At 35.5% G+C, this 18,508-nt stretch overlaps 2 protein-coding genes across 2 annotated transcripts; one reads left to right on the plus strand and one right to left on the minus strand.

The window, feature by feature from the left end:
• Positions 1-11,904: 11,904 nt before the first annotated feature.
• Positions 11,905-13,488, minus strand: LOC103495758 (putative clathrin assembly protein At4g40080). Its single transcript, XM_008457413.3, has one exon. The coding sequence runs from the start codon at positions 13,306-13,308 to the stop codon at positions 12,256-12,258; it is 1,053 nt and encodes a 350-aa protein (XP_008455635.2). The 5' UTR covers positions 13,309-13,488; the 3' UTR covers positions 11,905-12,255.
• A 3,187-nt stretch (positions 13,489-16,675) lies between these two features.
• On the plus strand, positions 16,676-17,701 carry LOC103495795 (uncharacterized). Its single transcript, XM_051088089.1, has 2 exons — positions 16,676-16,802; positions 17,361-17,701. The coding sequence occupies exons 1-2, from the start codon at positions 16,676-16,678 to the stop codon at positions 17,699-17,701; spliced, it is 468 nt and encodes a 155-aa protein (XP_050944046.1).
• The last annotated feature ends 807 nt before the right edge of the window (positions 17,702-18,508 follow it).

Below are 18,508 nucleotides of genomic sequence, written 5' to 3' on the forward strand. Positions count from 1 at the left end.
CAATGTCTTTATGCTTTGTGATTTTAAGAATGTTTATGACTTGGATTTTATAAAAGCAGTTTTCAAGTTTCTGTTTTTATTTATACTTAAACAATGAGTTTATTTATCATAATTTTAAGAATGCGTATGGCTTGAGCTCTAAAATCTTGTTTCGAGTTTTTTTATTATACTTGGTTTTGAAATATGATTAATTGATGTTTATGGTGAATGAGAAGGTGATTTCCCTAAGGCTACGTGAATGTGTTTCTGTAGTGCCACTTATGGTTGTCAAGGGGTTTTGGGAATGAAAGAGGTTGTGATAGAAGATCCGAGAACCTGGGCCTAGGTGAGAATGTGGATGGAGGATTGTGACATAGCTTTGAGCCTAGCTTAACCCATGGTGTGTGGCTCTATGTGCAAATAGGAGTGGGTATGGAGTTTGTCACTGTGGTAGGTGCTAAGTATGTGTGAGCTCCATTTGATCGCATGTTTCCTTGTGGATATGGATCACGTGTGAGTTATTCTCGATCGTGTATTTAGTATTCTACCATGGTTGGATTGGATGGAGGTTGCAATTGTGGCGGGTACTAAATATGCGTGAGCTAGTTTTGGCCGCATGATTCCTTAGTCATGTGCAAACTACCATGGTTGGTTTGTTGGTTTGATTGTTGGCTATGTGATAATGACGTTTCAACTATTATTTTATCATTGATGCATATTTACAGATGTTTTTTTAGCATGTTTTATGAGTTTTTACTTCTAAGAAACTTGTCACTCACTGAGTTTTCAACTTACGTTTTCAATGTTTTCTCCCTTCCCCCCTTCCCCCAAGGTAGCGATTAAGGACCAAGCATTAGTTTAACCCTTCATCCTTATTTTTAGATCTTCATTTTTGTATGTATATAATTAACTTTTGTATTGCATCATGGGGTGGTTAGATATAGCGAGAGTGACGCCAGGGAATCGTGTTTTAAGAGATCCCTCATTAGACTAAAACCATTTTGTATGTAATATCTACTTTGAATTTTAACTCTGCTTGAAACTTTGGAATCGTCTGGATGAGTGTGTGGTGAGACACACTTGTTGTGATATGGAATATGAAGTTTGCTTATATGCATATAGAAGTGAAGATCTCTTCTTTTTCAGATTTGGCTAACCAATATTTTAGGTGAGATATTGTCGAAATTTTTACAGAATTTTTTTGAAAATTGTTTTATAAATCTTACATTTGGATAGGAATAAGAGTAGATTCACACCACGATCTAGGTTAGAGGGGAAAACCTAGAATGGGGTGTGACAAATCATCAGGGTCAGTGTTTTGTTGGTGTTGGTATATGTTATCAGTGTGGACAGCCAGGACATTTCAAAAGAGATTGTCCACAGTTGAGAGCAACAACTAAGAGGGACCAAGAAGTTGAGTCCCAAACAGTTGAGCAGTCGAGAGTTTCAATAGTTACAGAAGAGAGCACTGGTGGTGCAAGGTAAGGAGAGTTGTGGAAAGACCTAGGCAGGAGGGAAAGGTCTATAACCCAATAGGAAGCAAAGGATGCACTAGACGTGATTATTGGTACGGTTTTTATTTGTAATGTGTCGCAGTGTTTTATTAGATTCATGTGTTACACATTCCTTCGTTTCTAATATATTTCTGACTAAGCTGAGTAGGATGCTAAAACCTTTATCTGAGGGGTTAGCTATATACCTTCCACTTGGTGACATTTTACTAGTTAATGAAGTGTTACGTGATTGTAAGGTTTTAGTAAAAGATCTCAATATGTTAGTGGATCTTCTTCCACTAGAGTTACAGGTGTTGGATCTAATTTTAGGAAATGATTTCTTATACACTCACTATGCTTCTTCTATAGATTTCCATAAGAAGGAAGTGATTTTCAGAAAACCAAGTTTGGCTGAAGTGGTTTTTTAGAGGTGAAAGAATGATTATTCCTTCAAGTTTGATTTCAGCTCTAAAGGCTAAGAAGTCGCTGAGAAAGGGTTGCACAACATTTCTTGCACACGTAATAGAGGTGCAGAAAGAGAAGTTGAAACCAGAAGATGTTCCTATAGTGAACGAATTTCTTGATGTTTTTCCAACTGATCTATCAGGCTTGCCACCTGATAGAGAGGTGGAGTTCACTATTGAATTGTTACCAGGAACAACATCTATTTCACAATGCCATAAAGAACGGCTCTAAGCAAGCTTAAGGAGTTGAAAGTATAGTTACAAAAACAAGTTGACAAGGGATACATCACGCCAAGTGTATCGCCTTCAGGAGCTCTAGTGTTATTCATGAAGAAGAAAGATTGTATCCTCAGATTATGCATTGATTACAGGCAGTTAAACAAAGATACGTAATAAGTATCCTCTACCATGCATCAATGACTTGATTGACCAATTAAGGGGAGCAACATTGTTCTCTAAGATGGATTTAAGGTCAGGATACCATCAGTTAAAGGTTAGGGAATCAGATATTCCTAAGAAAGCATTTAGGACAAGGTATGGTTACTATGAGTTTTTAGTGATGTCATTCGGCTTAACGAATGCGCCATCAGTTTTCATGGACCTTATGAATAGGATTTTCCATTAGTATTTAGATCAATTTGTGATAGTGTTCATTGATTATATACTAGTTTAATTAATTGATAGGAAAGCCCATGAGCAACATCTGAGGATTGTTCTACAAACACTGCGTGATAAACAGTTGTAAGCTAAGTTCTGCAAATGTGAGTTCTGCTGAAATAGGTAGTGTTCTTAGGACATGTAGTTTCAGCCGATGGAGTTAGTGTTAATTTGCAGAAAGTGGAAGCTGTTGTCAACTGGGAGAGACCAGCTAGTGCAATAGAAGTACGTAGTTTCCTAGCAAGATACTATTGACGTTTTGTCCCGATTAGCATTCCCCTTAATAGATTTGACAAGGAAGAACACTAAGTTTGAGTTTCTAGGAGCTGAAAAAGAGATTAGTTATAGCACCTATTTCAACACTTCTTATAACAGGGAAGGAAAACGTGATTTATTGTGACTCGTTAAGGCAAAGATTAGGTTGTGAGCTTATGCAGGAAGGGAAGGTAATAGGTTATGCTTCAAGGCAGTTGAAAAAGCATGGATGTAATTACCCTACTTATGATCTTGAACTAGCAATAACATTTGTTTTAGCATTGAAAATCTGGAGACATTATTTGTTCGGTGCGAAGTGCCACATTTTTACAGATCATAAGAGTTTGAAGTATATCTTTGATTAGAAAGAACTGAATCTTAGATCGAGGCGATAGCTAGAACTAATTAAAGACTTTGATTGTACCATAGAATATCATTCGGGTACGCTAATGTAGTAGCAGATGCATTAAGAAGGAAGTGAAGACTTCCGAAGATCGCCTTGTGTGGTATTCGAGCTACCTTGCTAAGTGAGTTAAGAGGCTTCAAGACGGTTATGACTGCAAAGAGTTTAGGGAGTCTTTTAGCTTAATTTCAAGTGTGGTCTTCTCTAGTAGTAGAGATTGTGAGACAACAGCAAGAGGAGAGTAACTTACAGAAGATGCTTGAAAAGTCAAAGCAAGGCCTAGACACAAAATTTGAGTTGAAAGCAAGCAGAGCCATAGTTGAGTAGGGAAGACTATGTGTTCCAAGTATTAGTGAGCTTAAGGATGCTGTACTAGGGAAGCTCCCAGTTAAATTTACGCTATGCACCCAAGAAGCACTAAGATGTACAGAACTCTAAAGAAGACTTATTGGTGGCCTGGTATGAAGTTGGAGATAGCCGAATATGTTGATAAATGCTTGATTTGCCAACAGGTTAAACTAGTGAGCAGAGGCCATAGGACTCATTAACAATTTGCTAGTGCTAAAGTGAAAGTGGGAGCACATTACTATGGATTTTCTTTTTGGATTACCTCGTACTTCTAGTGGACATGATGGTATATGGGTAATAGTAGATAGAATCACCAAGACAACATGGTTTATATCGATTAAAGTAACTTCTACAGTAGATCAGCTAGCTAAATTATACGTCGATATGATTGTGAGTTAGTATGGAGTGCTAGTGTCCATAATTTTAGATAGGGATATGAGGTTTACCACTAAGTTTTGGCCTAGTTTGCAGAAAGAATTGAGAACAAAATTGAAGTTTAGTACAACTTTCCATCCCCAGATAGATGGTCAGTCAGAGAGGACTATCCAAACCTTAGAGGACATGTTGAGAGCATGTACCCTTTAGTTTAAAAGAAGTTGGGATACCCACTTATCACTTATAGAGCTTGCTTATAATAACAATTATCAATCTAGTATCGATATGGCACCATTTGAGGCTTTATATGACAGGCTATGTAGAACTCCTGTATGCTAGAACGAAGTGAAAGAGCGAAAGCTAATTGGTCCTGAGTTAGCAAAAATCACGACAGACTTTATTAAGTTGATAAGAGAGAACTTGAAAATTGCTTAAGATCGACGGAAGAGCTATACAGATAAGCAATGAAGAGACTTAGAATTCTAGGTTGGAGGTCAAGTTTTCTTGAAGTTATCTCAACGGAAATGTGTTCTTCACTTTGGGAGGAAAGGTAAGTTGAGTCCTTGGTATATTGATCCTTACAAGATAATAGAACGAGTTGGGCTAGCAACCTATAGACTTGAGTTACCTGCGGAACTTGCTCATATACGTGATAATTTTCATGTATCCATGTTGAGGAAATAGATTCTAGATTTGTCACATGTGTTGCAAATGCAACCGATGGAGCTGAAAGAAGACTTGAGTTATGAGGAGGAAGTAGTATAGTTCCTTGATAGAAATGAGCAAGTTTTGAGCAACAAGACGATCGTACTTGTGAAAGTTCTTTGGAGACATCATGGAGTAGAGGAGGCAATTTGGGAGTTAGAAGACCAGATAAGGAGGAGTTACTCGACACTCTTTGCCTAAAGACTTCTAAATTTAGATGATGAAATTTTTTAAGGGGGAGGTAAGTTGTACACTCGAGATTTTTCCTTGCATTATTTGCAATTGTCATATTATAGGAAGTTGAGTTTAAGTTGTTGAAGAAAAATGGCAAAGCTTTTGGTTCAAGTTGTTTTAATCATTTTTTAATTTGTTTTTTTTTTTTAAAAAAAGAGAAAGGTAAAAGAAAAGAAAAGTTGAATTATATATATATATATATCTAAGATCAAAAAAAGAAAAGAAAAAGTTTTGTTAAAAGATATTTAATAAAGAGTAAAAGAGTACAAAGAGGGAAGGAAATCAGTGCTCTTCTCCACCGTCAAACCATATCTTTATCCATCCTCACCAAACTTTCAGAGGGATCTTTAGGTAATATTTGAGGAAGAAGAAGGGAAAGGGTTGTGAATTGAGGTGAAAGAGATGAATAAAAACATGAAGGAATAGACAACCATGCTAAAAGCTTGGTGTTCACAGTCATTCTCTAGTTTTTGAGACAATTTGAATTACATAAGAAAAATTAAAAAGTGAGGTTTGTTTGGTTTGAAATTTTTTCAATTTATAACAAGTTTTATGAAGGAAGCTTGAGCAAATTTTGATGTTAAATTAACGATTTTTCAAGAGGAAGTCATGTAACAGTTTGGTGCGCGAATTTGTGAAGTCTCTGGTGTTTTGATTATTTGAGATTGTACAGTTTGAGTTAGAAGCTCTATTTTCTATGGTTGAAAATCTTATTAAACTTCCTATAGCTTTTATGCAGAAATTGTGAGTTAAAATTGACTAAAAGTAGGTTTAATTTCAGGATCAAGTCAAAGGTTAGAAGAAGACTTGTATTTGGACTACCTCTGTTTCGGGTGATTTCTGTAACAATCTGTTGAGAATCTCAATTTCTTTCCTTCAAGTAGTTGTAGAGAGTTTCAAAATGAAAAGTTTGACATAAAGTACACTAATGTTCGTCATGTATTAAGGAAGTTATGGGTGTTTGTAGTTAGATTATTGAATCTGGATAGTTCTGGGGAAAATTATGAAATGTTCTTTTATGTTTAAAATTTAAATTGATAAGCGTTATCCTTTGTGCGTCATCTTAAATTTAGTATTTAAGGTTTTGATGTTCGATTTTGGTTTGTTTGACAGGCCAAGAGGAAATAGGCAGAGTTTACACACCAGGGAACTAGCCTAAGGCTGTGAGTGACAAAACATAATTGAAAATTGATTTCTAAACTGTTATTTATGATTATATATCGATGCTTTAATATGATTTTATAGATAACACATAATTTCAAACATAAGTTTCAAGCTTAGGTTTTAAAATGAAATTCATATATGAACACGTGATTATAAACTTTTTCAAAAGTATATGAAACAATACTATTTTTAAGCAAGTATTGTTTATAAAATTTTCAATTTTTCATGAACAAGCTTGAGTTTTACAAAATATAAAGATAAGCAAGCATGTTTTAATGTTTTCATATGACTTTCTGAGATTTTTATTAACTACATGACAGAGATGTTAAGTCTAAGGTTGTATGGTACCTTGTTCTCACAGGTTAGATTCCGTTATTGACATTAAATGTACTAACAATGATGCTTCCGTAAGTGTTGGACGAACTCCACTACGACAAAGACGATGGGAGTGCTAGGCAGGTCCCATTACATTGTAGAACTAGTAAACTTTGGTTGTACTGGGCGTGTGCTACACAACGTAGATTTGTCATGATAGTTAAAATGTTTAATATACTTGATATGCCTTGCAAGATTTCAATGACATACTTGTCGAGTATTAGAGAAAGGTGTTAATATTACACTTTTATATTTAAGGTTTTGATTAAACAAATTTATATGTGTAAGTTTTTTCATGTGCTCTGATCTCTAGATTTATAGTTTTAAATTTAGTCACTTACTGGTCTTTATAGCTTACCCTTTCAAAATATTTTTCCTTTCTCCTTGTAAAGATCAAGGTCTCGGTGTCTAATAGGTTGCCTTAATCTGCTTTGTTGGAATCCATGTTCTAATACTCGTAGTTTGTAGTATAAATTACATTCTATTCGATAAAATGATTATTGAGGACTTATTAGTGAAAATAGAATTATAAATCTTGAATCCAATAAACTAACGTCCCATGGATATCTAGTATAGACTTGAACTTTATGTAGAGAAATAAATGTGAATCAAGTTCGAGTATATAGCCCAGACGGTCTATAATGTATGAATAGGATTGGACGAATTATTCAGGGTCAATATGGATGCGACTCGCTTTGTAGTTAGTACAAACGATGTGATCTTGAATCGTTCATATAGAGACATGGAAATGGGGGCATCCTATGTAAAGAGTTTTCATAAGACTGAAACCATGAAATAGTCACTTTTAAGTTATAACACTGTCGACTATATAAAACTGACTATTTCGATTATTGATAACCTAGGTAACTTAATCTTAATTCTGAGTTAACTATGAACTTCTGGTCACACGAAATTATCCTTAGATTTACATATAGAGAAAACGGTGCTGGCTCAATAAGCCTCCCATTTGAGGGGTAAGATCGGGTGGATGGCTAGCGACATAGGGCGCAAGACGAAATTCTCCCATTTTAGGGTTAGTAGATAGGTTATTTCCTTAAGGATTGAATCCAAGTCTTGAACAAGGGGCCTCACCCTCTCATTGGCCCAAGAGGGATTTGATTTACAGGTTGGACCTAAAACCAATTGTTCAATAGTGGATCAGTGGGACTTAAGGAACAATATGCAGTCTCGAGGTAAAATGGTATTTTTACCCATACGAGATTACAAACAATTTATGAAGGATTAACTTACTGATTATGGTTATACCAGATGAACACAAATATATCTATAGTGAGGAGAGTGCAACTACGGGACTTTAGTGGAATGACCCATTAGTTAACAAATGTTAATTAGCTTGGTCTAAAAGGGTATAGCCAGTTAATCTCGGATTGTTGGAGTCCATGATATATAGGTCTATTAGGTTCCCCTACTAGCTCATATGGAATTAACTTAGAACAATATGTTGGAATAATTCGAATTGTTCAAAATAGGTAAATAGAGAGAAACCGACAAATATATTTGATATGGTCGTTGGTTATAAGTTTGAGATAGAGATTTATGTTCAATGTGATTTAAATATTAAAAATATTAATACATATTCAAATTCAGAAGCTCGAAATGGATGAAAATGATCATAGTTGTAAAAAGTCAAAATGTTGACTTTTTAAGTTTGAAAAGTCAAACTTTAACTGGCTTTATATTCAAATATCATTTGAATTTTAAAAAAAATGAATCCAAATTTATGCTCGGGAGGTTGGAAATAGTCGAGACAAAAAAAATGGTAAAAATTCAAAAAGTTGACTTTTGAATTGAAAAAGTCAAAGTTAGTCAAAGTGGCCAAATGACCATATTGCCCTTGGACTAAGTTAGTGAGAAAATCCAATATTTTGTTGGATAATCCCACTAACACTTAGTAGAATAGGTGGCTACATGAGATATAAACATCTGGCCCACTAAGTTCCCCTAATTGTTAGTGGAACATTAAGTGTTGAAATTTTATAAACAAATTACATGCATTTCGACATGTAATTTGCTTATAAGTAGGTTCTTTTTCAAATTGCAGAAAACTTGTCTTTTTTAGAAAATTTAGAAATTAAAAGAAAAATATTTCATTATTTTTCTCTCTATCTTAAACCTTAATCTCTTCCTCCAATTTCCATCCCTCTCTCTTTATTTTCTTCATTAAACGGGTCTTACAACCCCATTCTAAGTCTAGAGGATATTGGGTCAACTTTAGTGGTGGTACCGACTTCACGTTCGGAGGAGACTGCAAGGATCGATAGGCTTTAAAGGTATGTTTCTCTTAACCCTAACTTAGTATAATTAGAGTAGTGATTATGCACGTTAACTTCTAAATTGATTTAGATGCATTTAGAGTAAATTTTTTATTCATATTTGTGTTGCTTTTGTATGCTTTCCATCATGCTGAAAGCTCACAGATCGATGGCCAATATGTGGGTGGAGTTGTACATTGATTCTTTTTTGTTATGTTGTATGTCTTTGTAAGATTTAGATACTCTACAGCTTGTGAAAGCTATAGATGTTGCGGTTGCATAAATCTTAGTTAGATATCTTGTTGGTTATAACGTCTCCATCAGGTTTAATTGCTAAATGTGTTATTTTAGGGCTGAAGATATATGTCTATAGGTACTCTAGCTAGGTTATGCTTTGTTGTGTTGCATGTAAAGTATATTATATATAAGATTAACATGCTTATCAGGTTTAAGAGTTCAACAGAGTCGACAGGTATTGTCAGAGGAGAGCGATGTCAATCAACTGCACGTCATTTTTCGGACTAAGCTAGCAGGCAGTTCGAGAAGGGGTGTGACACTTCAAACCGATAACAATCTTATTGAAATAGTAAACTATCGTGTTAACAATGGTAAACGGTCGTTTAGATAATATCAAAGTAATATTTAAACAATCTTGATATTCTTGAATGTGAGGAAGATGAAGTAGCTTCAAAGAATCTTGCCCAAAAATGGGAAGATGAAATAGAAGATTTAAACATAAGAATCAATCATTTTAAAAGAATCAGTTGATTTTAAATAGAAGCTGAAGAAATCTTGAAAGAAGATGAGAAAATTGCAAAGAAGAAGAAGAAAGAGTGACGAATCAACCCAAATTCAAGGGCAAAAATGGAAATTAAGAAAATATTTATTGGCTTCATGGACTTTTTGTTTTTTGTTACATAGGCCGTAAATATTTTACCGGTTTGTTACATTTATGAAAATTCCCCTACACAAAACTTATTTACAAAAGGTTATAGGAAAGACTACAAAAGGAAAAAGTGCAATTTCCTGTAAAAAGATTTAATCATTTTAGGGCAACCTAAAAGAATAACATTTTTCAAGTTTTCATTTGAAAAAAAATGGAAAGGTTAATTTTCATAAATGTAACAAAACAAAAAAAAAATTTACGGCTCGTGTAGAAAGAGCAAAAAGTCTATGAAACCAGTACAATATTTTTATAATTTTTAGATAAGTCCTTGAATATTGTGAATGATTCATCACTTTTCTTTCTTATTCTTCTTTGCAATTTATTCTTCATTGGCTTTTGATTTTTTTCTTTTGTTACATTTATGTAAATTAACCTATTGTTTTACTATTTATTTAATAATATAATATAGAGATTTGGGACGATTTTATAAAAAAAAGCACAAGATTTTGCGTTATTTTGTTGGGATAGAAAACAGAATACCTAAATCTATTTAAAAACACTTTATTCTTCATATAATTAAAAGGAATGAAAGACAAGAAGACAATGACGAATGTAAGAAGCATTGATCGATTCAAAACTTCAAGGGTGATTGGAAAGAAGACTAAAAAATCTAAAACACTTAGGGGCCATTTGGCCCAAGAATTATCATAACATCTTGTTTGAGGGAAGGGTTATCATAACCCTTGTTTTAGGGCTATCAATACCCCTCTTCCTTCTCTCTCCTTCTTCTTAATCCTTTTTCAACTCCCTATAATCCTATCTTTTCAGTTCCCCTATAAAACTACTTTTTTAAACTCTTCCCCCAAACACATTTTATCATAAAACTATCTTTTTAAACTCTTCTCCCAAACACATGTTATGATAAAACTAGGTTATCATATCACTAGTTTTATCATAACACTAATCCTCCCTAACTCAACCCTTCTCCCGGATGGTGCCTAAAATTTTAAGTAGTAAAGACTAGATATTCCCTTTAAAAAGCGTTAGATCCTGTACTTAAGCCTATTAATCTACCATTGAACAAATTTCAATGAAATGGAAGTAATGGTAATAATTATTTTCATCCCATCTGTCATTGAACAAAACTCAAAAACATTGAACATCCATGACAAGAAATTGTTTAGTAAAGGGGATGAAAAAAGTTTGACTACGAGTTCAAAATTAAAAATTCAAGAATTAAAATCTTTTACTAAAACTCATTTTAATTTTTCAAAATACTAACTCTTGAAATTCATGACAAACTTATCAATTGAAAATAAGAATTATAATTTTAATTGATGTTGAAATTAGGCTGAAAATAGGTTAATTTTCATAAACATAACACAACACCAACATATTTACAGCTCGTGTAACAAAATAAATATGTCCATGATATTTTCTAAAATTCAAGGTTTGTCCTTGAATAATGCTGACCATTTTTTCACTTATTTTTCTTCTTCTTCTTTATGATTTATTCATTTTCTCTTCATATTATTAATTTCTTTGTACTATTACTTCTTCTTCATTTTATAATATTATGGTTATTTATGTAAATATTTACCAATTTCTTCATTTCCTCTTCCAAAATTCCTTCCTTCTTCTTCACTTCTTATCATCTATTCTTTTTCTTCTTGGTACAAGATTAGATCGTTTAGACTAGGTCGAAGAGTACAAGATCATTTAGACTTGCTACGAGATCATTTATACTAGATAGAATAGTACTAGATCATTTAGACTTGGTACAAGGGTACAAGATCGTTTAGACTTACTACGAGATCATTTAGACTTACTACGAGATCGTTTAGATCAGGTAAAAGGGTACAAGATTGTTTAAACTTACTATGAGATCGTTTAGACTTGCTACGAGATCGTTTAGATTGGGTACGAGATCCCTTAGATTGGGTACTAGATCACTTAGGCTAGATACAAGATCATTTTTTCTCGCGTGTGTGGCTGATTAATTGTGGGATATTTTTGTTATTTTACTTAGTGGGCTTGTGGGCTTTTTCCTTTTTAAAAATTATTCTATACAGTGTAAATATTTTCGTGTTTTGTTTTATTTTTGAAGAAAACCCCCTAAAAATATATCTAAACTAATTTTAAAGTTGTTAATATTAATTGAATCCATAACAAATAGATATAATAATTAATATAATTTTAGAATCGAATAAAACTAAAGATTCCAAAATTAAAAACAACAATTAAATTTGTTCAAATATTTAAACAAGTAATTAAATCTTGAGATCTCAGGAAAAAGTTACAATAGGAGAGAAGCTATTATAAAAATTAAAAATTAATTACAATTTCATAAGAGCATAAATAGAATGACAACATGACAGATATCCAAATAATTAATTATACAATTTCAAAGGTAAATATCGAAATAATTACACTTTTAAGTAATAATGATGACATCTTAGTACTTCAAAACGTATGGTCCATGTGACAAGTATGAATTTTGCTAAAAATCCCAAGAATACTATGTTTTGTCATATATCAAAATGAAAGTTAAATTGAGGCTATATATCCTATGATGAAAGTTAAATCGATGCTACATACCTGATTTTTCAACATTCTGGTAGAAAGTACGATTCAATTATAGGTATTACTGGAAACCCTTGTACGTTAAACCGAACCGTTCCGACCTGAACGGAAGAACGTCGCAATAAGAACTAGCATTAGACCGCTCTATAAATCGGCCCGAGTCACTGATCCTCCTCTCCATCTGACTCAATTTACAGCCATCTCGATTTTCCTTGGATGCCCCAATCAAATTCTTGGTCTCTCGGATGGAACTCCAAAATCCATCCATCAAAACTTCGTACCTTGCAAAAATTCCCATAGATTGCTTTTCTTTGCAATCGTCAAGCCGTTTCAACGCGCAAACCAACTCGACCGATTCGCCGAAACTGAGGCAACCCAGCCGGTGGTGAAACTCAGTAACTCGGATTGAAATATCCTTCATGGCCGCCAAGTAATCATCACCGACAAAGCCGTAGATCTTATCCACCAATCTGTTTCTATTTAGATGCAGACAGGGAGGCATTTTCGAAATTTCTTCGATTAAACCCACCAAAGATTCGGTGTCTTTAAGCAATTCGGAGTTCCAAATCCCCGAAATCTGTTCTGTTTTTCTCTCCATTTCTTCGTTGGAGCTTGAAGAACCGACAATAAACCCCAAATTCCGGGAAATAGACAAAACAGTTTCGATGTACTGAGCGTACCATCGAACCCAAGAGGAAAGCTCCCAAGAAATGGGATTGGAACTGTCCCGGAAATCAGAGAGTTTGAGGTAGTTTCTACCACCGGTGAAGGGAAAAACAGAGAGCTGATCTTGAAGAATAAAGCCCCCGTTCTTGAAGATGTGATGGACGGCGATAAGGCACTTGAGAGCGACGGCGGAGTTATGGGTGGTTTGGAGGCGGTCCATTAAGACTTCAACGGCAGCAGCGGCGGTGGCGCGTGAGGTTTTGCCAAGAGAGAGCAGGGCAGAGAGGTGCTTGTCGCTTGGTGGCGCGTGGGGGTCGTGAGTGGTGGCTCGGAGGAGAGCGAGTTGAAAGGACAGTATGTTTGGCTTTGCGAGAAGGGCGGCTTTGCTTTGAGAGGCTTTGTCTTTGATGAGTCCAATTAGGGAACTCAATCTTTTTGTGTTCATCATTGAAAGGCTGAGAGAATCAACATCTAACAAACAGAGAAGAAATAATTTTTAGTTATGGAGAAATTGATTTGAATTGGAATTGGGTAGATTTTCTTTCATTATTATTATTTTTCAATTGGATGAATTTTAATATTTGGCCTTTCTAAAGTCGATTTTGGTCTTCGCCTCTCACAGCTGTTTGATTCTGAATGATTGCTTAATTGTTCTCATCTCCCTTCCTTTTTCTACTTCGTTCTCAAATCTTCATGTCAAAACTTGCGCTTAGACCATACAATACACTATTAGGAAAAAGAAATGGTCAAAAGATATAAAAACGGGGTGCATAGATTGGAAAAGAAAATTTATGGTAATAGAATTTATGTCATTACATTTTCTAAATTACAAAAGTAACAAATTTAAAAGTTTAATAAAAAATCGTTAATGGACTTGAAAGGAAAAGGCGAAATTATCTTCATTTCAAATTTATTGTGCACTAATTCATTCTTCTTTGTCTTAATTTGGATAGTAATCTGATATATCTAATTACTTTGTGATAGCCCCGTGATAGTTTTTTATATCTATCTAATAGATTTATGATAGTCGTATGATATACCAAATTAGTTTGTTATACCTCTCAGATACACGTGTGTTGTTTTATATTTTGGTAGCCCTCTCATAGTTTTTTATATCTGTCTGATAGACCTTTAATAGTTGTATTATATATCAAATTAGGTTGTGATAGCCTTCTAATACACTTGTGTTATTTTAAATTTTGATAGTCATCTAATATTTTTTTTATATATGATAGATCTCTGATATTCGTAAAATGTATCAAATTAGTTTATGATAGCACTACAATATGTGTTGTTTTAAATTTTGGGTAGCCCTCTGATAGTTTTTTATATCGGTTTGATAGCCCTCTAGTAGCCTATGATATATCAAATTAGCTTGTGATAGCCCTCTGATACATATATGTTGTTTTAAACTTCGGTAACCCTCACTAGAAGAAATCTAGCCTTTAATGTCAGTTGGAAAAAATGAAAACGGCATCTGCCTATTGAAAAGTGACATTAAAGCTATGATAATTTTTTTTAGGAAAAATTAAATATTTCTCTCTCTTACTTTACCCTTTCTCATGCCACACGATTTCTTCCTCACCTTTCTCATGCCACACGATTTCTTCCTCACTTTCAATTTCTTTCTTCTCTTTTCAATCTCATACCACTTTCTTCCCTCATTTCAGAAACCAAAATTCTTCCATTGACAAATCAACAATGGAACGCCACATTCGCCGTTTTCTCAATAAGATTTCATTTGCTTCTATTGCCATTGCCACTCGCATCCTCATCTTTGTAACGACCCAACTTTCCAGACTAAGCTAAGGTCACTATGTAGTACTAAGACTCGACACTAAAACACACAAGCTCATAAAAGACTTGTTACGATTCATTAAAAACGTTTAAAATATCACAAAAGCAATTTCAGGCCCTATTTTAAATCACATTCCCGAGAGTTCCAAAATATAGTGCTCAAATCGTCAATAAACAAAACCACAAACCAAATGTTCTAACCATGACTCGATTTGACAATAAAAATAACGAGTAACAAAATACATCAGCGGAAGCATAAAGAAAACCAAACACGTCCATATGGCCTTCACGCATCCTTCTTGCCCCTCGTCGGTCTGCCCCTCGCTGTACCCTTACCTGAAAAGTTAAAGAGAAAAAAGGGTGAGTATAAGATATACCCAATAAGGGACCCACTACTGGGCTCGTTAGGGTAATAACAGTTAACTTCCTATTCAGGGGTACCCTACATAAACAGTCTAGTGGTTTCGTAGAACGCACACATCAGTCTCGTGATCCTAAAGGATGCACGTATCAGTCTAGTGATCCCGAGGGATACACATATCAGTCTAGTGATCCCAAAGGATGCACATATCAGTCTAGTGATCCCGAAGGATGCACATATCAGTCTAGTGATCCCGAAGGATGCACATATCAGTCTAGTGATCCCGAAGGATACACATATCAGTAGGGTACACTACCCCATAGAAGAAGCTAACTGTTACCCCACAGCCTGTACTAAACCATCTACAACAATCAACCCCGATAACGTTTAAACTAACAGTTCAATCATAGGCTTAGCCAGTCAGAAAATATAGGTTAAACAACTATCTCCTCAGTTGCTATATGCATATCCAATTCACACATCATTGTGACATTTCTTTAAATCCAATCTATCAGTCAAATTCTCACTTGCAAAGTTACCTGACGATACTTCGACTCAGTTCAAACTCTAGTGTATCCCCAGGTAATTTATGTTATGCGTAACACCCACGTTATATCTGACAATCATATTCAGTTGATAGCACAGTTCAACGGCGTATACTCAATGTACACGAGAGGTTCTCGGACTTTCAATCCTCCCACGACATAACTCCATAACCAATATCCCGACAACAGACTTCAACTTACATAACATTAAGACTTTATTGTCCATCGACATACTATTCTAGTTCACAACGTAGCCTACCAACCTAACTACAATTCACAGAACATCCGGGCATCGGTGTCTATCCGTGAACAACTCATTACATATGATAGCACATAAGCTACAACTAACGGTCACGTTACCTTTAATCAGTCAAGAGCATATAAGTGGTATATATTAGTCAAACATGCGTCAATCCATTCAATACCGTTACTAACGTATAATTCCCATATGGATTACTATGTTTCCAGCCTCGATCCTAGGTCCAGTAGTAAGAAATCCCTTACTTGTAACTTGGCTATGCCCCTTGATCGAGTCCATGCCCAACAAATCCACCTAAACGAAATCATAAGCATTTAAACGATGACACTAGTAAAAGTCACTTTTTAAATCGTTCTAAACAACATCCGTCGACTTACCCGAGTGAAAGAGAGCTATCTCCAAATAAGCCTGCCGTGGAACCCGAGAACTTGAGCGTCAACTCTCTAATACCTTCAAGGAATGAAAGGTAGGACCATGTCTTAATTCAATATCTAAACTCGAATCGGTTATAGCAACGTTAGGAAACTCACTAAATGATTCTTACCGAAGGCTCACCGTGACCCGAATTGGAGGTGCTCGACTTGACTTGGCTTGGATCAGCTTGCGGCTCGACTTGGATCGCAGCTCGGCTCGCCTTGGATCGTTGCTCGGCTTGGCTTGGATCACTGCTCGGCTCAGCTTGGATCTCTGCTCGGCTCGGCTTGAATCGCTTTTCGACTCAGCTTGCGGCTCGCGGCTCGGCTCGGTCCTTGGCTCGGCTCGATCCGATCGTCTGTAGCTAGTGCACACGCGACGGCCGTCTTCCCTTTTTGCTTCACTCGACGACGATCGAAAGGAAAGAAGCATGGTAGAAATGGAAAGGCGGCTTGCTCGGGTACACGGGATGAAGAGAGGGAAAGCGTCGGAGGTGGCAGAGACGAAGAGGGAGGGAGAGAGCGTCGTCTGCGCATGGTCGGATGACCAATTTGGGAATCCCGTCGGTGGCTGGCCGTGCGCGGATGGAGAACAGGGACGCAGCTGCAGACGTCGGCGTTGCGAGGCAGACAGCTACAGAGATGGAACAGCTTGCTGGCGCTGACGGAAAAGAAGAAGAAGCTTGAAGACCGTGGGTGGCGACGTCGGGTGAAAGATCTGAAGAAGAAGGAGAAGTAGAAGAAGATTGAAGAAGAAGGAGCTGGGGGGGCGCGGGTAGGGTTTTTTTTTTTAAAAATATATATATATATATTAAATAATAATAATATAATATAATTAATAATAATAATAATAATATAATTTATATTATATTATTATTACATTAATTTATACCATATTATATTATTAAAAATTCATACGCTTCCTTTTCTTTTTCTTTTCTCTTTAAAACCAACCAAAAATTAACACAAAAAGTTTTTAAATTCCCAAAAATTAACATAAAAACGATAAGATTTACCTCAAAATTTGGGGCGTTACAATCTTCCTCTTCCTCCAAACCCTACAAACCTGCATTCCCTCAAATTATCCTTCAAAACCCCATCTTAAATTTCCCAAATCCTCCTGAGATTCCACTCCTCGTGAGCTCGTCTCCATTAACAAGAAGAACAAGCGTCTTTGGTCATCCAACGACTGGAAGAAGAAGCTCTCCTCCTTCATTAATTTCTTCCAATCCATTCGAGATCTAGGCCTTCTCCATAACCACACCAAAGTTATCTGCGTTTCCGCCGGCGCTGGCCATGAGGTCGTGGCGTTGTCTCATATAGGAGTTCACGATGTCACCGGTATCGAGTTGATTGATTCGCCTCCTTTGGTGAGTCGTGCTGATCCTCATAATTTGCCTTTCTTTGATCATGTTTTTGATTTGGCGTTTACTGCTCATTTGGCTGAGGCGTTGTTTTCGTCTTGATTTGTTTCTGAGATGGAGAGAGCTGTTCGTCCTAATGGTATTTGTGTGATTGTTGTTAAGGAATGTGGGGATTATGAAGTTAAGGAGATTGTAGGGTTGTTTATGAAATCATGATTTGTGAATTCCATCAATGTTACGTTAACAGGATTTAAAATGACTCGGATTTTAATGAAAAGAACTTCTTGATACAACAATGTTTCGTTCAATTTCTTAATTTCCTCTTTTTCGATTTTGATTTTTTGTTTTGATATTGTGCGATATGAAATCCTAATTATATAGAAAATGCAGGTTCAGAATTCCCTTTTAAATCATATGAAATGCCAAAGGAAATCAACTTCTTTAGCTGGTCCTCTTCTTGTTCTCAGAAGGTTAGAACTTTCCAGGCTCTCATCCCATTATCTACATATATCCCTGAAATGCATTATGTAAAGCCTCTACCCATCTCATTCTTGCCAAAACTTGGGAAAAGGTTTATGCTAAATCTAATTATAACTCTTCAGATGAAGGAATTATGTTGAAGATGTTTATTGTTTACAGTCATATGTTGAATTCCAAAGCTATGCTTTGTTTTTTAAGTCTACTTCATTATCAACTACTTTCAGAGAAATGGCTCTTCACGGGAGATAAATAGCTCTTCAAGAAAGAATAATGAACAGGTATGCATCCTTGTATGCAAGATCTCTTCTATTAAAGCTTAGGGAGGATGGGATTTAATTTTTTACATTATAGTCGGCTCGTTGTGTAATCTTTTCTTGAATTTATGTCATTGTCAGTTTAGTAAAAATTGATGCTATCTTCTTCTGTGGT

Source organism: Cucumis melo, chromosome 7, assembly GCF_025177605.1.
Source record: "Cucumis melo cultivar AY chromosome 7, USDA_Cmelo_AY_1.0, whole genome shotgun sequence".
Lineage (NCBI taxonomy): Eukaryota > Viridiplantae > Streptophyta > Magnoliopsida > Cucurbitales > Cucurbitaceae > Cucumis > Cucumis melo.